Source organism: Tamandua tetradactyla, chromosome 5 (genome assembly GCF_023851605.1).
Source record: "Tamandua tetradactyla isolate mTamTet1 chromosome 5, mTamTet1.pri, whole genome shotgun sequence".
Taxonomy (NCBI): domain Eukaryota; kingdom Metazoa; phylum Chordata; class Mammalia; order Pilosa; family Myrmecophagidae; genus Tamandua; species Tamandua tetradactyla.
This window is the reverse complement of record NC_135331.1, coordinates 88,697,430-88,721,626: the sequence shown is the minus strand read 5'-3', so window position 1 is coordinate 88,721,626 and position 24,197 is coordinate 88,697,430. Positions and strand designations below refer to the sequence as shown.

The following is a 24,197-nucleotide window of genomic DNA, read 5'->3' as shown; positions in this document are numbered from 1 at the left end:
TAATAACATCTATAAGCAAAAATATCTGTAGCCAGCATCACAGGCAGAATATATGAACATTCTAAAGAAAAGATCATGTATAGTGATTGTTCTTTAAAAAAAATTATACACAAGATAAAAAGACAAAAAATAAATAAAAGAGAAAAAAATCCGATAAATAAAAAATAAAAATATTATACGAAATGCCTTTCATGGATTGCTTTACTTTTTCTGTCAATGTAGCAATTTTCATTGTTTCAATAGTCCTTCGATGTACAAATTTGGAACCATAACTATGCCAGAAATGCTATTGATTGGATATTTCATTGATTGGATATGGCAAATTCTTATTAAAGAGCTAGGATTACAACTCATATGTAGAAAAAAGACCTGCAAATCCCACCAGTTTACTGGTTCATAGCTTATTCAGTTCCTATTTGACAGGTGGAAAAAAGATGTTAATTGTGACAAGCCAAGAGCATTGCTGCACTTTGGGCATCTTAGAGGAAAAGATGCTTTATCTGCCCTTATAGACCCAATAAACAAAACTCAGAGAGCTGAGCAGGCACACGGTTCTCAGAATAAAGCTGACAATGGCAATAAAAATATTTCTGGGTATGGCAGAAGTGATTAAGATTACATCCTTAGGGGTCTTAAAGACTTCTAGATGGATGCTAACTTCCAGTCTTCATATCATAAGACCCTGACTTTGTTAACTTCACGTGAATCTTAAAATGGGCCAGATGGAGGAGGTTTTCAAATACAGGATCCCAAATGAGAGTATTCCTGTACCTTAGGGGCAGCAAATGGTCAAAAGGAGAAAGTTTGTAGGAAAGATGTTCCAAAAATTAGAAATAAGGTGAAATTGTGCTTGCTTGACCCTTTAACATGCTGTGCTTGAACATTTCCTGATAATCCTGCCTGATCAAAATCTGAGCGTTTTAGGCATCGTTATTTGACAGAAAAGAACCCAGCCGGCTGTGTACAATTAGAGGTTAATCTGTAGAAAGCTGATAAGGGATGATTTTGCTTTCTTTCCGGAAATGAAAGTAACGCCAAGGTTAGGACTTTATTGCCCCAGAGCAGAAGAGCCGTTTTGAATCTGACACCTTGATCTTTCTTGACTGCCTATATATGTCTGTTTTTCAAACACCTTTTGAATCAGGTCTCTTGCATTTTCCCTGGTTCCCTCATTAATGAAGAGAACAAATAAATCTCTCAGAGTAGAAACGCTGGAGCACTAGACTGGAGGTAAAACCCTAAAGCACTCACAGACCAGTCCTGCTGCTGCCCTCACCACTTCTAGCTGTTCCGTTTGCTCTGCTGTAAGGAAGGGGACTTCAGTGCAACCACTGGTGAAGGCAGCTCCAAAGTCACTTCTGTACTAGGAACTCCCCCTTTTTACCACTGCTTCCCCAAAAGTCAATTTCTTCTTCAGTCACCCTCACCAGCAAAATGAATGCAGGGCGGTTCTCCATTTCCTGCCATTTTCACTTTTGAGTTGAAGTCTTAGGTAGGTGGATCAGACTGACGGGTCTTAGGTTCTGTATTTGTGCTCTCGCTGCAAAGACGGCTAAGGGAAGTGAGGCTTCTGGTTTCTACCATGGGGGAGTAGGGGTCTTAAGGTAGGGGAAATGCCATATTGCATGTTCAAATACGATGGGCAGCCCGAGAACATAACCAATATCCATACACAGAATGTGAGGTGCTGTGTGGAGCAGCTGCAAAAAATAAATGCTTTGGTTGGTATGCTACATCAGGTTTCATAAAGCACAGTCGACCTGCAGATTTGCAAGAGATAATCAAGTAATTGCTTTGTTTTAAACCACTAAGTTTGGGTGTGGTTTGCTATACAGCAATAGATAACTGACTTTTTGCATCTGGCTTCTTTACTCAAAATTGTCCCCGTGAGTGCCATCCATGTTGATTTTGAGTCATTGACTCAAAATGGTGGGGAAAAAAATGGTGGAATTAATTATATTCCTCAGTTCATGGTACCTTGCTGTGATTGGTTCATACAAAATCCTCTTTTTTGCTTGTTATTCTTTATTCCTTTTTCTATCCACATTCTCCTCTGCTTACTTCCTTCCCATTATTAATGGAAACCAGTACAGTGTATTTTATATGTATCTTTTTGTTCTATGTATACTTGTAAAATGTGTGTTGTATTGTATTATGTATTTTTATTTTAAGTAAGTGGTTTTGTGCTTAATGGTTCATTTGTTCACTTGTTCGCCACCTTCAGACGTCTATTTTATGTTTGTTTGAAATGTTTCATTTTGTTCTTTATCCATGTTAGTATCCCCTTATTGTAGTTCCATTTGTTGATTTTTTTTCAAATCTCTGTTTTAAAGATCTACCATATTACCAGGAGTGTATCTACTTCACTTCTTTTAACTTCTGCATACTCACAGTGTGCATTCATGATATTATTCCTACGTTCCCTCTGGTAGATGCCAAGATTGCCTCTGTCTTCCTGTCCCCATAAATCAAATAACATCCTCATACAAGCCTCCTTACCTTCCTATATAATAGTTGTGTGTGTGTGTTCCGAGAGGTAGAATTGTTGGATCATATGGTATTCGTACACTTAATGTGATTAAATATCACAAGTTTTTCTCTGGGATGTCTGTACCAGTTTATGTATTCACTAGCAGTGCAGAAGGCTTCCTTCATCCCTATTTCCTTACCAACAGTTGGCTTTACTCCACCTTCTAATGTTCTATCCAGTCTAATAGGTTTAAAGTTAAATTTGTCTTACCATGATTTTTAATGAGCTCGATTATCTCTTCAAATGCTCCTTCTTTTTTATGTTTATCTCATGTCCCTTCATTCTAGTTTGCTAGCTGCTGGAATGCAATATACCAGAAACAGAATGGCTTTTAAAAAGGGGAATTTAATAAGTTCCTAGTTTACAGTTCTAAGGCCGAGAAAATGTCCCAATTAAAACAAGCCTATAGAAATGTCCAATCTAAGGCATCCAGGGAAAGATACCTTGGTTCAAGGAGGCCGATTGAACACAGTCAGAGTTTCTCTCTCATCTGGAAGGGCACATGGTGAACACAGTCAGGGTTCCTTTCTCATCTGGAAGGGCACATGGCGAGCACGGTGTCATCTGCTGGCTTATTCTCCTGGCTTCCGGTTTCATGAAGCTCCCCGGGAGGCATTTTCCTTCTTCATCTCCAAAGGACACTGGCTGGTGGACTCTGCTTCTCATGGCTATGTCATTCTTCTCTGCTCTCTCTGACTCTCTTCCATTCTCCAAAATGTTTCCTCTTTTATAGGACTCCAGAAACTTATCAAGATTCACCCAAATGGGTACAGACATGTCGTCACCTAATTCAGTTTAACAACCACTCTTGATTAAATCACATCTCCAGGGAGATGATCTGATTACAGTTTCAAACATACAGTATTGAATAGGGATTTAGATTAAAACATGGCTTTTCTAAGGCACATACATTCTTTCAAACCAGCACACTCTTGTACCTTTTTCTTTAGGGATTGCTTTCTTTTTGCTAATGATTTGTAGGGGTTCATTGCTTATTCTAGATATTATCCCTTTGGTTTTAGATAATGCAAATATTTTCTCCCAATCTGTTATTTGTTTATAAACTTTGTCTATGGTGTCAAATAAATTTTTTTGTTAGTTTTAAGAGTTTGTAGTATCTTTTTTTTTTAAATAGATGGTTGTGTGATCTACAAATAACAGTAGTTTTCTTCAGTCTTTTCATTTCTCTTTCTCTCTTCATGCAGTAACCTGAACTCCCAGTGCTATGATAAACAGTAGTCTTAACAGTGGGCATCTTTGCCTGGAGCATGCAATATTTTCCATGAGGTATATTGTTTGTAACAGATTTTTTAAATATAATCTTTACCAAGACAAGAAGGTTTAATTGATTCCTAGTTCCTTAACCTTTTTTCAAACACTCATAAATGGATGCTTAACTTTATCAAATGTCTTACTAATCAGTTGAGAAAAGCAAATGATTTTTCTTTTTAATTTTATGAATATGGTGAATCATAGTAATATATATTTTTTACATTGAACTATTCTTGCATTCCAAAGATTTCCTATTTGATTTGGTGCATTTTTTGTTAACACAGTGTTGAATTCAGTTTGTAAATAATCTACTTAGAATTTTTCTATCTAAAGTGAAATGGATGTGTGCTTTTCTTTCCTTGAATTCTTCATACTTCATTTCGGAATGAAGATTGTACTAGCCTGATAAATTAACTGGATAGATTTTATTCTTTCCCTATTTTCTGGGGAAAAAGACTGTATAAGGTAGGAGTTGGATGTTCTTTAAATGCTTGATTGAACTGTAAAACCACATGGACAGAGGTTAATTTTTTTTATTAGAAACAAACCATTGAAAACTTTTTCAATTTCTTCAATACTTATTAGTCAAGTTATGCATTTCTTGTGTCAATTTTGGTAGATTAAATTTTTCTATGAATTTATTTATCTCATCTAGGTTTTCAAGTTTATATTTGTTCATAATATATTTATTATGATTTTATTATGTTTTATTTATGTTTGTATTTGTTCATATTTTTTATTACGATTTTTTATGTTGTATCTATAGCTATTCCCCTTTAAAAATTCTATATCTTGTTTATTCATTTCATCTCCCCTTTATTCATGATTAGTCTCATTCTAAGTCTGAATATCTTACAAATACTCTTAAAGAAGCAATTTAGTATTTTTTGAATCTTCACTATTTTTTGTTCTCTATTTCATTGCTTTCTATTCAAATCTTTATAATTTCTCTCCTTATTTCTTTACGTTTGCTCAATTGCTCTTTTCCAAAATTTTGAGGTAAATTTTTGGTCATTTATGTTTAACCTTTCTTGTTTTAATAAATGGATGTGATACTATAAAATTCTAAGTACTGCTTTAGTTGTGCCCCACAAAATTTGATATGTAAAATTTTTATCACCTGGTTTAAAATGAGCTGACTTCCTTTATGACTGGCTTTTAAATCCGTATGCTATTTATCTATATTTTGTTAGTTTACAAACCATGAGAATTTTAGGTATCTTTTTGTTATCAAGTTCTAATTTTATTGCAGCGTGATCGCAGAGGTAAGTTTCTAAGATACTGATTCTTTAGAATTAACTGAAGCTTCATTTATGGCCTAATGCATAATCTATTTCAGTGAAAGTGTGGCTTGATATATATATATATATATTTGTTAGATGGATTTTAAAAAATTTTATGAATCCTATGAATCTTGGACCTAATTTTTTTTCAGCCTGTTACCACTTTTCTCTTTTATTCTCTTAACCTGACACGAAGATAATTGACATCTGAGTATCATTGAGCACTGGCCTCTCAGCAGATGACGAAGTGCCACTAAATGCTATTAATGTTTGGCTCCGTATTTCAGTCTGCACCAAAAATGTATCCATTAAATAGGTTTTTGCAAACAACAACAGTAACAAAAAAAAAAAACCCAGAAAATTCTAACTTTTTATAATAAGAAAGATAAAACCACACAAATAATGTCTGATTTAAAGAAGTATTATAAAGGGAACATATTTCAAACATATGATCACTCAGGTCAAGAAACAACTTTGCCAGCCCTTTCAGAAGCCCATCCCTGTGCCAGGTTTCAGTGATACGCCTTCTTTCCTTTCTCCCCAAAGTAGCCACTCTCCCTTACAGCAATCATTTCCTTGTCTTTCTTTATAATTTCATTTCTGAAGTATACATCCCCATTCACTATAGTTTATCTAGTTCACTATTTTATAGTTTAATCTGGCCCACCATTTTTAAAAGTTTGATGTTTTAAAAAAATCTGCCAAAACATCTCTTTAGATGCTCCGTAGCACTAGTGATGGGAAACCCCACGATTACTTCCTGGAAGTCTCTGGGCACATTCTTTGGACCTGAACCTACAGTACTTTCTCAGTGAGCATTTTGACTTGATTCCCAGAGCAATTTCAACCATTTCTTTTTTTTCTAGGATTGCCTTTGCCCTTTTTTTTTCTTGCTAGATTTTTCTTCTCTGCCTGTCATTTTTCTTTATAAACAGGACCGTTTTCATCATTGCAGAAAACACCCCTCTTTTCTTGTAGGACTTTCTGCGCAAGCTTTCTGTTTTGGTCAACTGATCTTGTCTGGTGGCACTTCACAATGTGCTTTAGCACCAACACAGTTCCCGTTTTGTGGGTTGCTTGGCTCCCTGGCCCAGTTCTCTTCACAAACTGCTCTTCAAGTTCACGCTTGTCCAGGGAAAGCAGAGTAGGGGGGTCCTTCTGCAGCTGCCTAGACTGCAGTGACAGCTATTTCTCGAGATAACAACATCAACTTCTCCCCAGGCTGGAGTCCCTCTGGAACTTTATATCCTGGTCAGGGATGTAGGAAAATTAAATAAACCCCAGGGGCTCATAAAGAAATGGGTCTCCTTGAAACTGACCCCCTTTCCCCAATGGTTGAATCTAACTTTCTTTCTTTGCTTTCACTACTTTGTGTCTCGTAGCCAATTTTTTCTTTTAAAGCCATCTATAGCTAGCTGATAATTTGATGTGCTGTTAAAATGACACCCTAGGGAAAAACCAAAAAGCCCTGATTTATAACATTGCTGATTTATGTAGTATAAATATTTCCACCATGGTCAATACCAAGGTATTGATGGTTAACTACCGACTTCAAATGGAGTATGCTACAATCTGCTCTCCCCAGCCAGTGTGACAGAGCTCAAACATACTCCACAGGCATTCATGTAATGCATTATTTTTAACCCTTGAGCTAATCTCATTTTTCCTTTGCCCCAATTTCTTCATCTTTTCTCTTTTTAAAATAGCATCTGTCTCTGTGAGCTGCTGTAAACCCTTTTTTTGGGATGAGAGGCTTAAATAAAACTTTTGAAATTTAAACTATTTTATAATTTTCTTTCCTCATGCCCTTCAGAAGACACAGTAACCTGGCCAAGAAAGAAAAATTAAACCTAATTTATAAGGTTTAAATCTCAGTTCAGTTCTCAAAATCTGCTGTACTACAGAGGGTCTGTCGGTTTGTGGGTTCCTCAGGTATACATAAGGGTTCAGTCACATAGTTAGGGAAGTCCGTCTCCTGTTCTCTCCTTTTGGAGATTTCCTCACACTCTCCTGCCCGCAGGGCTTCTGCTCTAGTTTGCTAGCTGCCGGAATGCAACACACCAGAGACAGATTGGCTTTTAATAAAAGGGGATTTATTTTGTTAGTTCTTCAGAGGAAAGGCAGCTAACTTTCCACTGAGGCTCTTTCTTAGGTGGAAGGCACAGGATGGTCTCTGCTGGTCTTCTCTCCAGGCCCCTGGGTTCCAACAACTATTCCCGGGGGTAACTTCCTTCTGCATCTCCAAAGGCCTGGGCTGAGCTGCAAGTGCTGAGATGAGGAATGCCAAGCTGCTTAGGCTGTGCTACGTTGCACTCTCTCATTTAAGCACCAGCCAATTAAGTCAAACGTCACTCATTGCAGCAGACACGCCTCCTAGCCGACTGCAGATGTAATTAGCAACAGATGAGGTTCATGTACCATTGGCTTGTGTCCGCAGCAACAAGACTAGGTATGCTCACCTGGCCAAGTTGACAAGTGAATGTAACTACGACAGCTTCTTTTCTCAGTTCCTGGCCAGAAAGACGGTGTTTCTTTTGGACATTCAGTGCTTGTGCTGCCCTGACTTTGGGGCAAAGTCATGACAGTAAAGAGAGAAACTGAAAACTTGTCTCTACCCCCAACTCCCGGGAGGGTAAACTGCTCCAAGTCTTAACTCTCTTCAAACTCTACCTGATTTTATTTACTTTTCAGAGAGCTTGGTAGTCGCTTTTTGTACTTTGCCCACAGTTTTTAGGTCAGTGAGAAAGATGGGCTGACATGGGCTTGTTTCTTCTTTTGATCTTTTGGAATGCTCATCTAGTTTATAACTTCCATTCTTAAAGCTTTTACAATTAAAAAATTATGTCTATTTTTGAACAAACAACAACACAGAAAACTAAAACTAAAATCCTCCCAAACCATTATTTCAAAATTCAAAATAAATTAAATATATCATGGCTAGAAACAACACGAAACGAAATTCTGTCCAAACCAAAAACACACTCTCAAGGGCATAAAATTGCTTTAGAATATTTTGGATGTGTACGTTTGGCTGGAGATCTGGAAAGAAAAGCTGACAGGAGATTCCTGGGTTGCCTACTATGCATTGTACCTCTTAACGGCTCACTTATAAGAGAAATGGCGTTGAATATCAGAGCTGCAAACCAATCAGAAATCACCCAGCTCCTTCATTTAACAGGAGAGGAAAGGAAGAGCCACGGAAGGGGAATAATTCATCCTGTTGTTCAGCGAGTGCAAGACACAGATAGGACCAGAACTCAGCTTTGTTTAATACATTTAGTTACTCAGATATCTGATGCCCAGGAATGTGCAAGGCATTCTGGGAGCCTCTGAGGCAGACAGTCAGGAGACAAGACACACTCACATGAAAGAGCCAAGAGGGACAGGGGACAGGACTGTCAAAAGTCTGGGTGTGGAGCACTGCATTTAAGTGCTGATTAGGTTTTCTTCTGGTCAGAGAAGGCTGTAACTAGAGTAGGCTGGGCTAACAGTGCAGAATTCAAGTTGGAGATGACAAAACCTGAGCTTGAGGGGATGGAGAGTTTATGTAGGGGTAGGGGAAGGGCATTTGATAAAGCCAAATATCAGCTCCCAGCTCTGAACTTGCTGTGTGGCTTCTGTCAAGTGACTTAATCTTTCTAAGCCTCCATCTGTCCTTAGACAAAAATAATAATAGGACCCTTTGAAGCCTTAACCTAAAATGTACAGGGTTCCTATTTGGAATGATGGAAATGGATCGTGGTGATGGTAGCTGTATTAGTCAGGGTTCTCTGGAGAAACAGAACCAACAGAAGAGATCTGTAAGTATGAGATTTATAAAGGTGTGTCATGCAACTGTGGGAATGGAAGAGTCCAAAATTCACAAGGCAGGCTATGAAACTGGTGGTTACAATGAAGAGTCTGGATGAACTCCACAGGGAAGGCTTGTTAGCCTTCGACTGATTGGATTATCTTGTTGTAGGAAACATGCCTTAGTTGATAGCAGATGTAATCAGCCACAGATGTAACCAACTGACTGATGATTTAACACACCAGCCTTCCAGTTTATCAGTCAACCATGAAATATCCTTGCAGCAACAGTCAGACCAGTGCTTGCTTGGCCAGACAACTGGGCATCATCACCTGGTCCAGTTTATACCATAGCCTAACCTTCACAGTAGCATAACATTGTGAATGCAGTTAATAGCACTGAAATAAATATCCAAATATGATTAAAAGGGGAAATGTTAGATTGTATATATACAACAGATTAAAAATTTAAAAAAAATCCATGGAGTTACACTACACAAACAGTGGACCCTAAGGTAAACCATGGACTTTAGTAAATAGTACATTACAAAAATATGCTATCATCAATTGTTACAAAAGTTCCACCTCAATGCAAGGGATTGGTAGTGGATGGTGTATGGGAATCCTGTATTTTGTGCACATTTGTTCTGTAAATGCTCAACTTCTCTAATAAAGAGAATAATAATGATAGTAGTACCTATATAGGGCTTTTGTTTGGATTCAAAGAGCTGATGTTTTTAAAGTGCTGAACAAATGCCTGGCTCAATAAACACAGGTCTTTTATTGTTATTGCTATTAATCTTTCAAATCCAAAAGCACCCCCTAAATATTTAAGTATTTATCATGTATTGGTCTTTCATGTGAATGAATGTGTTATGAAGGGAATTCTTTTGTATGAGTTTGCTGGAGCTATTAGCTGATTCTCCCGTGTGAAGTTGTCTTGTACACTCATTAGCTTTAGCTCTTAAAAGAATGAGTTCCAACTCTTCACTTGTACCGTTAGGCATCAGAATGAATTTTTAATTGCTTCTAATATTTCAAAATCACTCAGTACATGATGACCTGAGCATAGGGCTCTTTCCAGTTCTAGTACGTCCCCCACCCTATCTCCAAACCCCTTCTTCTGGGAAGGATGTTTTAGACCTGGGGACAAAAGAACAAAAAGGGTATGCTGGCACCTGGAAGGGAAGACTCTCCCTCCCTAATAAGCTTCATCCAGTTGAATGCCCAGTTCCCGTTGACCATACCAGGTTTTGGTCTTAGAATGTTTATTACAAAATATGGAAGCAAAGTCTGAGTAGATTCATTCATCATAGAACTTTGGCAGCTCATTGCCCAAGATGACTCGATGGTCCACACCAGCAGCTGTGATTGTGACCAGGTAGATGACACCCCCACTGGAGCCATCCCGGCCCATGGCCAGAGCGATAGCTGCATAGGGTTTCAAGTTGGAGAGAGGGAGAGAGAAAACGGCTTAGCTTCAACAATCTTTTCCTTCCCCTCCTGTTGATGTGCCTATTAGCACTTCCAGACCTCAAAACCCATGTCTCAGAGGGACATATTTAGTGGTGTGCTGGTAAACCAGCTGGAAAAAAAGGTCTTGATCTGTACCATCTGCTGATGTGCGTGGTATAAATACCCCACCATGATCAATGTCAAGTTTAACAAGCAGCTTACAAAATACCTGTAGATTTAATAATCGGCTCTCATGAGTTGGTCCAAGCCAGCGCCAGCATACTCTCGGTTCTTACCATGACCATACTGCATGATTTGGTTCACTCAGGACTATCCTGGTTTATTCCTATTGGCCTGAAGTTCTATCTAGTTTAGCATTTCTCCTGCCCCCTTTCACTCTCAAAAGTGTTCCAGTTTGGATATTAAATTAAATAAATGGTCACTCATGTATTCCACTTCCTGTTCCTCATTAATTCACTTCTTTCTCATGTTTAAAAATCCCTTCCCAGGTTCCCTTCCACTTGTTGATTTACCATCTGTAGTGAAGCGTCTGCACTCCTCAGGGGACATGCCTGGTTTATATGCTGCATCCACATAACCGTAAATGTAGGTGCTGCCGGAGCCACCAATGGCGAAGGGCTGTCGCGTCAGCATTCCTCCCAGAGTTCCATATACCTAGGTGGGGGCGTCCTCAGGTCAGACTAAAGAGTCATCAACCTTCCCCTTCGCACTGAGACAAGCAGATGGCCTCCCCATTCTGCAGTAAAGCTCTGGTATCTCACAGCCCAATAGTTGAGACTCTGTCCTTTGAAACTCATTGCTAGAATGACATATGCCTACCATCTTGTTCCATACAGAAGGGTGGAACCCTTGGGGAGGGGGCAAGTTAGGAGACACTCACCTGGCCCCCTTCACGTTGGTCCCAGCCAGCTATCATGAGATGTGCAGAGAGATCCTCCCGATACTTATAGGTGATATTCTTCACCACGTTTGCAGCAGCCAGAACGAGGGGAGAGTCCTCCAGTTCCAACCTGACGGAGATATTAGGCGTAGGGGTCTCATAATCTCCTCAAGTCCCGGCCTCTGGTGCTATTACCACTATACCTGCCAAATGACCTATAATACTTATATTAGTTCAAATTCCAGCTTCCCTTCCACACGTACAGGGCAACCAGGGTTTCAACCAGGGTTTCATGTCACCAATTTATAAGGAGCTTTCTGTGGTCTTCTCCCTGCCCCACCCTACCTCCAATTACTTAATTGTCCTTTGTCTACAAGGACCCTGACCTTGTATGGAAAGGCAGATAAGCTTTATTTCTGCTTGAATGGCCTTGATTTCTCATACATTAACTTTGATCGAGATTATGGTGGGCCACGTGATCATTTTCTTCCTTATTATTTATATCAGTGTAGTGATTTACAGTTTTCAAATGGCTTTCATATATATCATTTTATTATCAAAATAGCCATGATGTGAGGGTAGGTACTAGTATCTGCATTTTACAGGTACCGAAACTGGCTTATAGAGATTCAAGCACGCCAGTTCAAAGCTAATGAAAGCAGGAACCCAAATAAGAATTTCCCATTTCCTAACTCAATGTGCCTGGAACAGAGCCTCACATAGAACTTCATGGGGTTGGAGGAGCTCCAGTAAGCGTGGGGTCAGGAGCTCATGGCCAGTGGAAATTCCTACCCATGGAGTTCCAGCTGGTAGGAGGCCATGTCTGCCACGGCCTGGGCATCAGCAGCTGAGCCAGAGAGGGCACAGTAGATGCGCTGGTGTAGAGGGGTGAGCTTGTCAAACACTCGGTTCACCACTGCCTCTCTGTCAGGAAGGAAGAGCAGTCATCAATGTTAGAGTTGGCAGGAATTGGTAAGGTCAATCAATGAGTGCTTCTCAAATTTATTTGACAAGAGAACAGTCATGGAGTGCATAAAATTCAATGCTTGGATTAAAGCAGAAAGCTAAAACAGTCTCATGGATAAATGCATTGGTGCAAGAATTAGTCAGAGTTAGATTTATTTTTCAGGTTTAGATTTTATTACAGAAAAATAACCCTAAGTTAAGAAGGTAAGAGAAATGTACCTCAACAATTTTTTTTTTTTTGCTATTCATCATCTTGAGAAATGTAATGGAACACAACAAATGTAATATTGATCTAATCCCATATACTGATATTGCATGTGAAGGAATTCTGGCCAGGAAGGGAGAGTAGGGACAAAATTAGCTTAATAGTTGATAAATGAGAAATCAGAATATCTGCTCGGCAGAATCATCTCTTCTATCCCTAAATAGAGATGGAAGGAGGGACCCTCAAATTTCTATCTCTTGTCTCCCTCTAAGACTCTGTTCCTTTACACTCCACCCCCTTATACTACAGGAACAGGCCACATAAGCATCCAGATCCCATGTCCTTCCTTCATAAACTGAGAGACCCAAGCACCTACCCAATATCTTATTATAGTGGCCTGTCCTTTCTGAATGGTCTGGTCCATTTTTCCAAAGCTCCAGTTCACCAGTTTTTTGTTCATGAATGAGTAAGAAAAATACGTATTTGGTGCCATTAGTTCCTTCCAAATCCTTATAGTTTCACGGATACTCACCCTGCAGACACCCGAGAATCAGAGCCCACTACCACGCCCCCATCAAACTCCACTGCCATGATGGTCGTCTGCAGAGACACAGAGAACGGACTTCAGAGCAGGAAGTTCTGACCTCCGTACTACAGGTGAGGAGACCCTGCCGGAGAGGAGAGGCGACTGGCTCAAGGTCATACAGTAATACAGGCCAGGGCAGACCCCAGTACAAGGTCTTTTCTCCATCTTTCCACTTCTCTATTGCCTTATCCCACTTCAAGGGAACGCCACAGCACAGCCTTGATACAACAAATAAAGAACCACAACCCTAAGTCCCAACTTTCTTGGTGAAATCCTTTCCTTTCTAAAGAGAGATGGGGAAAGAGCCTCCTTGAGGTAGAAGTACTCCCTTGGAGGGAAGGGTTCGAGGGCACATAAGTAGTCCCACAAGTGAATTTTCTCTACTGCACAAGCTTATTATATGTTCCAATGGGTGCAGGTAACTTGGCAAGAATCTAGGAATCTGGGAATCAAGGTCAAGTTTGTTTGCCCAGAATCCTCCATTCTCATCCCCATTTAATCAGAAATGAATTTTTTCAGTGTACTGAACAATGTAAAACATTGAGCTGGTCAGTAGTTAGCGGAGCCAGGTATCAGGGCAGGAGGAAAGCAAGGAAGTTTCGCATAAGAAGTTTAAAATAAGTTTTGCTTGAGTTTCTGATCTAGGAGGTAAGTAGATCTTTCAGGCAGTAAGAGTAAGATGTGTACTGGGAGAGGATTGGATCAGGCTGTCTGGGCTGATTTTTTTCTAGGTCAAGAAAAGAATTAAGAAAAAAAAGAAAAGAATTAAGGAACAGTGATGAGGGATAAAGCTACACTTTCTCTACTCCTTGAATTGGAAGGAGTCTTAATGATCAAAGGAAGAAACTGAGTCATAGAGCAGGTAAGTGACACCAAGGTCACACTGAATCACTAGCAGAGCTGGAACTAAAACCCAGGTCTAACTCCTATGAAGTCTGACTTCTACTTCCTACTTTCCATTGCTCGTGCGGCAGTGAAGGGAGATTTTCTAACTTGCAAATGGTTTTACTGCGATTTTCCTCACTGTTATACCTTACTCTGGTACAACAGTTCACCATGCATTTGGCCAGAGAACTGGTGCAACCCCATCCTAGAGATTACTCTATAACAGAGCTGTCTGCAAACCTGGAATGGAGGCAGCAGTCTGGGAGTAGAGACCAGTCAGCCTTGGGGTTGCCATATGTCCCAGGCACCCAGCCTGGGCAGTCTCCCAGCAGGCATGTGGGAGTGGGGAGGGAAGAGTCAGGGAAGGGAACTGGCAACACCTGGAACAAGCAGGAACCTTCCTGAGCCAAGGTAGGGAAAAGCACCACCAGGTCCCACAGAACCCCCGTAATCAGTGCTTGGGCTATTATCACCCGTCTCTGCGGTGAGCTGATCCTGCTCAATCAGTGACCTTATACCCTCTTCCTAAGTGTAGTCCAACTTCATTTAGGGCACCGTCTCCTCATCTCTTTGCATCGCCTCTAGCCCCCGTTTTTGAATTAACCACCCACCTTGTCCACCCCAGAGTGAAAGTGAAAGCTTTTTAGAGCAGCTTCCCCTTGACGCTTCCAGCTAAGAGCCAAAACACCGCCCCCTACTCTAATGCCTCGAATGCCCAGGCCCTTCGCGGCCCCCTAGAAGACCTTCTTCAGAATAGAGATGCCTTAAGTTCACTGCGGGATGCAAGCAAGCCCTAGCTGCTACAAGCCACTTCCCCACATTTCTGTTAGTCTCCGCACACACTCCTCAGCGCTCCCAGGGTCTCCTTATCATTCCACCTTCTCCGACTCTCTGATAACCCTCAACCCCAGACCCATTACCCCGGTATGAACTTCTCCGGTCCGGGGTAAGTCCAGACTCGGCGCTCCCGCCCGCAACATCCCGGCTGCCTCCTCGCTGCCTGGGGCTCTGGTTTTCTGACCTGGGACAGCGCGCGGCGCGCAGCCTAGAGCCCCGCCCCTTCACCGCGCCCACCAGGGGGCGTCTGCGCCCTCGCTGTCAGGCTGGAAGCGGGGACGCAAACCTGTGTGGGGCAGATCTGCCCAGAGACAGATGACGAAAGGGCCCCGCTCTGAGACTTGGATGAGAAAGTTCTAGCAAGTGCGTCCCGCAGGAAAAGACCGGGAGAGGAGCGAAAGATGTGCGTGATGGAGCAGATGGGGACAACGGTGCCGCTCCCTAGAATCTTAGAATTGATATCCAGATAGTCTGGCCAGCCCCATTTGGAAGTGGGCGGTACAAGAGAGCCGGCTGCCGCTTTCGATTTCCCTTTCCCCTAAACGGCTACAATTCTTGGTAGCAAGACCGGGGACTTTCCCAGAGTTCCGCCCCGGCCCGCCCCTGCTCCCGCCTCCGGCCGTCAGCCCCGGCGCATGCTAGGTTACAGACGCAGGCGAGACCCGCAGGCTCCCGAAGGGAACCCGGGACAGCAGCCGCGAGCCGATGGCCGGCTCAGAGTCCCGGGCTCCCCGCGCGTGCCGGGCCTCCTGCGCGTGGCTGGGGGCGACGCTGCTGCTTCTCGCCGACTGTCTACTGCTCCGGCCCGCGCTGCCCGGGATATTCACTCTGCTGTTTCCCACCGCGCTGCCGCTGCTGCGGGTCTGGGGGGTGGGCCTGAGCCGCTGGGCCGTTCTGTGGCTGGGGGCCCGCGGGGTTCTCAAGACCAGAGTCTCCGATAGGGAAAGCACAGGAGTCCAGAGCTGGCTGGAAGCTTTGGAGCCTCTGGCAGTGGCACTGGGTTTGGCACTTCCGGGACTTGCCTCCTTTCGTGCGCTGGGCTTGTGGGGTGTCCCGAGGGATGCAGGCAGCTCCGGGCTGCTGCACTGGGCAGGTCGCGCCGATGTCTTCATCATCAGCTATGTTGCAGCGCTGCTCGCGGCCGCCCTGTGGCACAAACTTCGGGTGTCCTTCTGGCCTAGCGGCTCTGGAGACGCGGTGCTTCGGCTTCTCGCTTGTCTGAGCCCAGAGATACATACCTTTTCGCTCTTTCTGGTTTTGTTGATCCTCTCCTGTCTCGGTAAGAGGGACGCAGGTGGAGACCGGGAGGATGCAGGTGGTTAGTCAGGAAGCAAGTGTAATGGTCATGAGATGGGTGGTGGTAGTGTTATGGGAAATGTGCATCTGGTGACCCAGCTGAGGTCTCGAGGTGACCACTCCCGTCTGGAGAAAAGTGCATTGGACTGGGTGGGCTCAAGCCCGGGTCTCCAGTCCTGTCCCAGGCGCCACTTCTTTGGGCCACATTGGGCAAGACCTTTCCTCTTGGGCAGCAAGAGGAGGGTATTTTACTCCATCTCTAGCCTTTCTAGTTAAACCCTGGAAAGTCTGGTGGAGCAAACATAGGGCCGGGAGACCCAGGGCAGTCTCCTCAGGTAGGGGATTATGACCTCAGTGTCTTCTTTCTGCTTCTACTGTTAGGAATAAGGATAAGGGCAGCTGAGGGGTGGAATGAGGGATAGTCTGGTCAGAGGTGCCCTGCTTAGACTTAGTGTCTGTGACTGACCGGTCTTTCCTCTCCTACCCCAGGGGAAATGGCCATCCCGTTCTACACTGGTCGTCTCACTGACTGGATCCTACAAGATAAAGTAGCTGCTGCCTTCACCTACAACATAACTCTTATGTCTGCTCTCACCATAGCCAGGTCTGGGGGCTGAAGATGGATGGCTCAGAATGGGGGATCCCAGAAAAGAGGGAGCTGGAAATTGGGGCCTGCTGTCCAAAGTGCATAGCATCTGTGGGGGGTACCTGGGACCTTCCTTCTGCATCCTCCCAGCACCCCACCTGACCTTCCTTCTCCTCTGCCCCTAGCGCACTGCTGGAATTTGCAGGGGATGGAATGTATAACTACACCATGGGCCGTGTGCATAGCCACTTGCACGGAAACGTGTTTCAGGCTGTCCTGCGGCAGGAGACAGAGTTTTTCCAACAGAACCAAACAGGTTTTCACGAAACTCTTTCGCTATATGTTCATGTACTCTTTCTGTCCCCAATGCATTCTCTTTTACTTAGAAACGTGATACCTCTCTTATATGCACACATTGTCATTTCTTACTCTTGATGTATCTCAAGTTGGAGCAAAATATTCTTCTCTTTACCTTCAGAAAAACCTAGTTCCTTCTCCAGGATTTTCCCATAAATCTGTACCTCTCTGTCCTTAGATATAAATTTCAGACTTTCATTATGTCCTTAGAAACTATTTGAAAATTTTGACATCCTGGAGTCCAACTACCTCACTTTCCAGAGAAAGAAACTGAAGTTTAGATCCAAAATGCTGAAACTTTTGTAGTCACATATGGATCAAGACAAACTTGCAGGTTGAACCCCAGCCTTTTAATGCCTAGTGCTGTGCTCATTAGAGCCTCCTGGATTGCCTCCTAGCAGCATTCTCCCTTCTCCATTGCTATTACACAACCAGCTTAGGCTCTTCTTGCCTTTATGTAGAGTTTGGGATATACAAGTTCTTTAAGGAACAGGAAGCTTTCCGAAAAATAGAACTTCACATGGTGCTAATTTTCTCATAGTTAAAATGAAGATCTTTGGCAGGTTTTCACAGCCCCTTCATAGCTATTACACTCCTTCTGCCTGCAATGAGATTCCCGAATCCCTCCATACACCCATCCAACCTTGTTTTTCCCTAGAACACTGTGTTGATACCCCCACTCATGGCATCCTGGCTCATTGTTAGTCTTTCTCATCACTCTGAACCCATTGCATTCACTCTATGCTCTTCTCCCCAACCCCTGGCAGGTGCCATCACATCTCGGGTTACAGAGGACACAGCCACCGTGAGTGAGTCTCTGAGTGAGCAGCTGAGCCTGTTGCTGTGGTACCTCGTACGGGGGCTGTGCCTCTTCGGGTTCATGCTCTGGGGGTCAGTGTCCCTCACCATGATCACCCTGGTTGCCCTGCCTCTGCTTTTCCTTCTGCCTAAGAAGCTGGGAAAGTGGTACCAGGTATGTTCATGGAGTTGGCTTAACCTACACGGACCCTTTACCTCCCAGATTTGGCAGATTCATTTCCTCTTGGATTTCTTTACATTCAACTTTCTTGGTACCCTCATAATTCCCCGCCTTCATGGAACTCCCTGTTCCTGCAGTCCCATTTTTCTAGATTGCTCTTCCTTGATCTTCATACTCCCTGTATCTTTTCTCCTGACTTTTACCCAAAAATCTGTCTTTAAGAATATGATTCCCAACTTTTTGATGAGTCCTTTTCCTCTCCCTTATATCGCTCTAGCATAGTTGTATCCTTTTCTTTTCCCTCTTCTCTCTTATTCCTTTGCCTCTTCTCACCTTTAGTCTCCAACCAGTAACTCAGGTACTAATGAACCCTATTTCTTACCAACCCTCTCTGTGCATCCACAGTTGCTGGCAGTACAGATGCAGAAATCCCTGGCAGAGTCCAGCCAGGTGGCCATTGAGGCACTGTCAGCAATGCCTACAGTCCGGAGCTTTGCCAACGAGGAGGGAGAGGCCCGGAGGTTTCAACAAAAGCTGCAGGAAATGAAGAGACTCAGCCAACAGGAGTCGCTGGCCTATGCGGTTAACTACTGGACCACCAATGTGAGCACCTGGAAATGGATGCCCATTCTCTTGTCCCCGAGATGCCTTGACTCCATTCCCTTTGTCATGACCCTTTTCTCAACTCTGCCTCCACTGGGAAATGGTTGGTACAGTATTATCATCTGGGCAACCTGAGCCTCAATTTCCCTTCCCAAGGTCCCTAAACCCTTCCCTTTTTTTAGGGGTTCTAGATAGCTTTCATTCACTGTGCCACACAAAATTCTCCCAACATCCTCTTTTTTTTAAAATAATTTTAAATTAATTTTTAAATTTAAAAAATATGACAAGAAAGAAACACAAACATTCTTAACATGTGATCATTCTGTTCTACATATATAATCAGTAATTCACAGTATCATCACATAGTTGCATATTCATCATCATGATCATTTCTTAGAACATTTGCATCAATTCAGAAAAAGAAATAAAGACAACAGAAAAAGAAATAAAATGAAAACAGAAAAAAAAAGATTATACATACCATACCCCTTACCCCTCTCTTTCAGTGATCACTAGCATTTCAAACTAAATTTATTTTAACATTTGTTTCCCCACTGCTTATTTTTATTCAATTATTTATTTTTATTCCATATGTTCCACTCGTCTGTTGACAAGGTAGATAAAAGAAGCATCAGACACAAGGTTTTCACAATCACACAGTCACACTGTGAAAGCTACACCATTATACAATCATCTTCAAGAAACATGGCTACTGGAACACAGCCCCACATTTTCAGGCAGTTCCCTCCAGCCTCTGCATTACATCTTGAATAGCAAGGTGATATCTACTTAATGTGTAAGAATAACCTCCAGGATAACCTCTCACTCTGTTTGGAATCCCTCAGCCATTGACACTTTGTCTCATTTCACTCTTCCCCCTTTTGGTGGAGAAGGTTTTCTCAATCCCTTGATGCTGAGTCTCAGCTCATTCTAGGATTTCTGTCCCATGTTGCTAGGAAGGTACACACCCCTGGGAGTCATGTCCCCTTAGGCAGTGGGAGGGCGGTGAGTTTGCTTGTTGTGTTGGCTTGAGAGAGAGGCCACATCTGAGCAACAAAAGAGGTTCTCTTGGGGGTGACTCTTAGGCCTAATTTTAAGTAGGCTTGACCTATCCTTTGTGGGGTTAAGTTTCATATGAACAAACCCCAAGACCCAACCTCCTCTTTAGGGAGATGTTGTGTGTTCCAATTTAGGGTCTTTTTTTTTTTGGCTTCAGGGGAAGCTCAGGGAGCCAAAAATTACTGCACCTAGGCCCTCTTCAATGTGGGACTGCAGGGATGTGCTAGTGAGAGCCATTAGAATAGCAGTAGCCAGCAACGAGGGGCATCTGTGATGTAATGTCAAGAGAACTAGACCAGGAAGCAGAAGTTCTTGTTTTGATGTTGCCATTTACTAACTGTGATTAGGGGCAAGTGATTTACCTTCTCAAAGACTGTTTCCTCACTTTAAAAAATGGGAGTGATAATGAGCTTCTTTGAGAGTTTTTGATATATTTATTAGATGACACCTTCTTGAAAATCTTTTGTGAAAAGTGAAATGTTACCGAAACAAAGGTGATGATGATGATGATGATGATGATGATGATGATGATGTTGACTTCTGTAATGAGCATTAGAGTCAGACCCCATAGGATTCCTTGGTTCATTCTTCCTTTCTCCCTATTGTGCCTGCTGCTGTTACTTGGGGGAAGGGGACTTTCTATCTCCTTGGGTCCATTCTCCTTTTTGTCCCTTCTTAGATTTTGCTTCCATATCCCTTTTTTTCTGTGGTTTCTCTGCAGATCTCTGGGATGCTACTGAAGGTGGGACTCCTGTACATTGGTGGAAAGCTGGTGACGAGTGGGGCTGCGAGCAGTGGGGACCTTGTCGCATTTGTGCTTTACCAGAGTCAATTCACCACAGCTCTTCAGGTGAGGCTCTTGCAGTTTTACTTTCCAGTGCTTTTCCTTTCCCCATCTCATCATGATTTGTGTCTCTTTCCTTCTATTCTTTATCCTTTTCATATTGCATGACCCTGACAAGCAGATTATGTCTCACTACTTCCCTTTCACTGTTTCTACTTCTCCTCCAGGTTCTGCTCTCCACCTACCCCCGTGTACAGAAGGCTGTGGGCTCCTCAGAGAAAATATTTGAGTACCTGGACCGCAGCCCTTGCTGCCCGACCAGCGGTCCTTTGATTTCCTTAAATTCGAAGGGCCTTGTCCAGTTGCAGAATGTCTCTTTTGCCTATGCAAACCAGCCAGATGTCCCAGTTCTACAGGTACAACCTACCAATGCCCTTATCCCACCAACCCCACTTTCAGTTTTACCATTGTAAAATTTCTTTGTGCTCTCAGTCTACCTTGAGCACAGATTCTTTCTAACGCTTCAAAAGCAAAGATAAGATCTGTTCTGCAAAGCTGCCCCACACTCAAGAAACAGCTCTGGCTTCCAGGGCAATGGGAGAAGAGGTTTTAACCTCTTCCTTGGGCTTTCACACCACAAGGAATTGCTGCAGCAAAAATCTGTGTCTCCATTCTCCCATTATTCCTTTATTTTTATGTGATGATATGTGATTTTTTTCTGGTATCTGTAATCAAGTGTGTGACATAGTGGTGCTTGGTCTGTACCTTTGTGTCTGCCCATCTTTCATCTCTACTTCTTTGGGAGGTATCATCCCTGGGAACAGAAGCCTGTGGTGTGGGGGAGGGTAGGAGTTGTTATATTTTTGCATTTTCCTTTCTTCTCTGGGGTAAAACATCATGCTGTGTAACAAGACAATGACAGTCCCAAGAGTAGGACCCTCAGGCTGCCTCTCATGTGTGACTCTCTGGCCTCTAGGGGCTGACATTTACCCTACGTCCTGGTGAAGTTACTGCTTTGGTGGGGCCCAATGGGTCTGGGAAGAGCACCGTGGCTGCCCTGTTGCAGAACCTGTACCAGCCCACGGGAGGTCGTTTGCTGCTGGATGGGGAGCCCCTTTCCCATTATGAGCACCGCTACCTGCACAGACAGGTGAACAAGAAGATGGCATGGGGGAGGATGGAGATTATGGAGTAAGAAGAGCATTCTCACTGAGCATTCTGAAAGGAGGGTTAGTGCATGATCGCAGACCTTGCATGGAGATGAGGGTGGGGTCAAGAGAAAGAGTGCGTGATTTTGTTTTATGCTCTCTATAAACGTTTTGAGTCTTCAGCCCCAAGATAATCATACTCTGTGTTCCTTATTTCATGAGTCTTAATCATTTTTCATCCCAAGGTGACTGCAGTGGGACAAGAGCCACTGCTATTTGGAAGAAGTCTTCGAGAAAATATCACCTATGGCATGGTCCAGGAGCCAGATATGGAGGAAATCATAGCTGCTGCAAAGGAGTCTGGAGCCCATAGTTTCATCTCTGCATTCCCTCAGGGCTATAACACAGGTACTTTATCCATTCATCTTACCTGCCAGAAATCGTATACCTTTATTGAAACCCTAATAATTTTGCCTTTATTCTTCAGTGCCTCTTGCCCCATTACTATCAATTTGAAGTGATAAGATCTTGTCCCTATGGCCCCTTCATCCTCAGAACTCTGTTCACCTTCCCTCTTGTGTGTGTGTGTGTGTGTGTGTGTGTGTGTGTGTGTGTGTGTGAGTGTGTGGCTATGCACATTGGGTTATCCAGCTCTCACCTTGGCTCTTGCTTCTGCAGAGGTGGGTGAAGCTGGGGGGCAGTTGTCAGGGGGTCAGCGACAGGCAGTGGCTTTGGCTCGGGCATTGATCCGGAAACCACGTGTCCTGATCCTGGATGATGCCACCAGCGCCCTGGACGCGGACAACCAGTTACGGGTGAGAAAGTCACCTTCATAATGCTTCTATCCCACCCAATCCTGCTTCCTTTATTTACCCTATTCATACTGATATTATAATTATCCAAGCCAGTCCTTGCAATTCTCTCAGCCTCACTGACTTCTCCAGATCACTCAGTTTCCATTAGCCTCTTCCTGAGACATTTAGAACCCAGTTAAGAGACTGTCTCCAGACTCTGAACCTGTGAAGCAAAACAAAGAAAAGGTCAGCCTAATCACATTAACTAAAATCAATTGTGTTTTTACTATGTGCCAGACATGGTACTAGGTCCTTTGCAATTCTACCTCATGTATTCATCATAAATCCTTGTGATCTGGGAGTTGTTGTCCTCATTCTAAATGGAGGCTAAGAAAAATTGAATAACCCAAGGTCGGACAGCTCTTGAGTAACAAAGCCTGGAACAAAATTCAGATCTGCCTGACCAGAATGCTCGTGCTCTTTACCACTAAGCTCTTTAAAACATCATATAACCCTGACCCCCAGCCCATATGTAGAGAGAAGAGACTTTTCAATACCCTTCACTCTTCTCCTGTGGGTTTCACTGTAATACTCCTAGTCTTATCCGGCTTTGGCCACTTCATGTAAAACAAAGATTTTTTTTTTTGCCTTAACAAAACAAAGATTTGCCAGAGAAGCACTCAGAATGAGCCTCTTTGGTTTCCTTCGAGTTGTTGGTGGAAATGATCCTGGTGAGGTCTGAGTGGATCCCTGCCCTGACAAGATCTGTGTCTTTTCTTCAGGTGGAACAGCTCCTGTATGAAAGTCCTGAGCGGAGCTCCCGATCTGTGCTTCTCATCACCCAGCGTCTCAGCTTGGTGGAGCAGGCTACCCACATCCTCTTTCTGGAGGGGGGTAGCATCTGTGAGTCAGGAACTCACAAGCAGCTCATGGACAAGAGGGGACGCTACTGGACTATGGTGGAGGCCTCTGGGGGGTCAGGTGCTCCAGAATGAGAGCCTTCTCAGCACTGCATGCTCCATCTCCTTCCCTTCTCTTCTCTGTGGTGGAGAATTTAGGAACAAAGAAGATTTTACCAGCCGCAGAGTAGGCAGCTGCCTCTGCAAGTTGTTGCATCCTAAAATGTAACGCCCTTGTTGATGCTTGAAATCCTGTTATGAGTGTTACATCTATTTTTTCTATCCCAGCTCCTCTTGGTAGTGCAGAATTCCTGGAAGAACATATGTTTTTTTAACTCCGTAAGTGTAACCAGGTTGAGAGCTGGGGTAGATGCTTTGGTGTGGATAGCACCCTGAAAATTTGGAGAAATATTCAGAATGTATGGAAGGCTATTTTCCAGCATAAAGGAAGGACACTATGCTGGTCTGGTCTATAAATAACCTGTGGATTCTTTGTACTTATAATAAAATTGGTATTTTGTATACCGTGGTTTCCCTGTGTGTCTGGCTCCTGAAATGGCTCATGGTCTTTCCCAGAATACTGTGTGTGTGTGTGTGTGTGTGTGTGTTTTGTATACCGCGGTTTCCCTGTGTGTCTGGCTCCTGAAATGGCTCATGGTCTTTCCCAGCATACTGTGTGTGTGTGTGTGTGTGTGTGTGTTGTATACCGCGGTTTCCCTGTGTGTCTGGCTCCTGAAATGGCTCATGGTCTTTCCCAGCATACTGGTGTGTGTGTGTGTGTGTGTGTGTGTGTGTGTGTGTGTGTGTGCGCGCGCGCGCTCGCAGGCACCGGGAATCGAATCAGGGTCTCTGGCATGTCAGGTGAGAATTCTGCCACTAAGCAACCATGGCACCACCCTCCCAATGCACTTTTTAGAAGCCTGGTGGCTTCCTCCTTTAGCACCCCCAGTGTTCCACAGTCCTAAGTGTGCCATCTTCTCCCA

General features: G+C 43.3%; 2 protein-coding genes and 1 pseudogene across 3 annotated transcripts; 1 reads left to right on the top strand and 2 right to left on the bottom strand.

Moving 5' to 3' along the window:
• Window positions 1-5,752: 5,752 nt before the first annotated feature.
• Window positions 5,753-6,377, bottom strand: LOC143682603 (mitochondrial translation release factor in rescue pseudogene; annotated as a pseudogene).
• Window positions 6,378-9,708: 3,331 nt separating this feature from the next.
• On the bottom strand, window positions 9,709-14,928 carry PSMB9 (proteasome 20S subunit beta 9). 2 transcript variants are annotated; one of them, XM_077161445.1, is made up of 6 exons: window positions 14,793-14,912; window positions 12,934-13,069; window positions 12,023-12,154; window positions 11,231-11,360; window positions 10,863-11,004; window positions 9,709-10,305 (listed from the first exon to the last, which is right to left on the bottom strand). In XM_077161445.1, exons 2-6 carry the CDS (start codon window positions 12,990-12,992, stop codon window positions 10,178-10,180), a joined length of 591 nt encoding a protein of 196 aa, XP_077017560.1. In that variant the 5' UTR covers window positions 12,993-13,069; window positions 14,793-14,912; the 3' UTR covers window positions 9,709-10,177. The 2 variants fall into 2 exon arrangements, with proteins under 2 accessions (XP_077017560.1, XP_077017559.1); XM_077161444.1 differs by having other exon boundaries at window positions 9,718-10,305; window positions 12,934-13,001; window positions 14,793-14,928.
• A 423-nt stretch (window positions 14,929-15,351) lies between these two features.
• On the top strand, window positions 15,352-23,743 carry TAP1 (transporter 1, ATP binding cassette subfamily B member). Its single transcript, XM_077161443.1, has 11 exons — window positions 15,352-15,988; window positions 16,495-16,609; window positions 16,777-16,907; window positions 17,716-17,921; window positions 18,333-18,530; window positions 20,311-20,439; window positions 20,601-20,789; window positions 21,350-21,523; window positions 21,767-21,929; window positions 22,200-22,336; window positions 23,098-23,743. Exons 1-11 carry the CDS (start codon window positions 15,415-15,417, stop codon window positions 23,308-23,310), a joined length of 2,229 nt encoding a protein of 742 aa, XP_077017558.1. The 5' UTR covers window positions 15,352-15,414; the 3' UTR covers window positions 23,311-23,743.
• The last annotated feature ends 454 nt before the right edge of the window (window positions 23,744-24,197 follow it).

Excerpts from the sequence above, each read along its gene's own strand:
- PSMB9 (XM_077161444.1), bottom strand. The coding sequence starts at position 14,852 with ATGTTGCGGGCGGGAGCGCCGAGTCTGGACTTACCCCGGACCGGAGAA. Across the intron at positions 12,155-12,933 it reads GATTCTCGGGTGTCTGCAGG|AGAGGCAGTGGTGAACCGAG; the intron begins GTGAGTATCCGT and ends CCTTCCTGACAG. Across the intron at positions 11,005-11,230 it reads ACCAACGTGAAGGGGGCCAG|GTATATGGAACTCTGGGAGG; the intron begins GTGAGTGTCTCC and ends GCCCCCACCTAG.
- TAP1 (XM_077161443.1), top strand. The coding sequence starts at position 15,415 with ATGGCCGGCTCAGAGTCCCGGGCTCCCCGCGCGTGCCGGGCCTCCTGC. Across the intron at positions 16,610-16,776 it reads TCTGCTCTCACCATAGCCAG|CGCACTGCTGGAATTTGCAG; the intron begins GTCTGGGGGCTG and ends CTCTGCCCCTAG. Across the intron at positions 18,531-20,310 it reads TTAACTACTGGACCACCAAT|ATCTCTGGGATGCTACTGAA; the intron begins GTGAGCACCTGG and ends GTTTCTCTGCAG.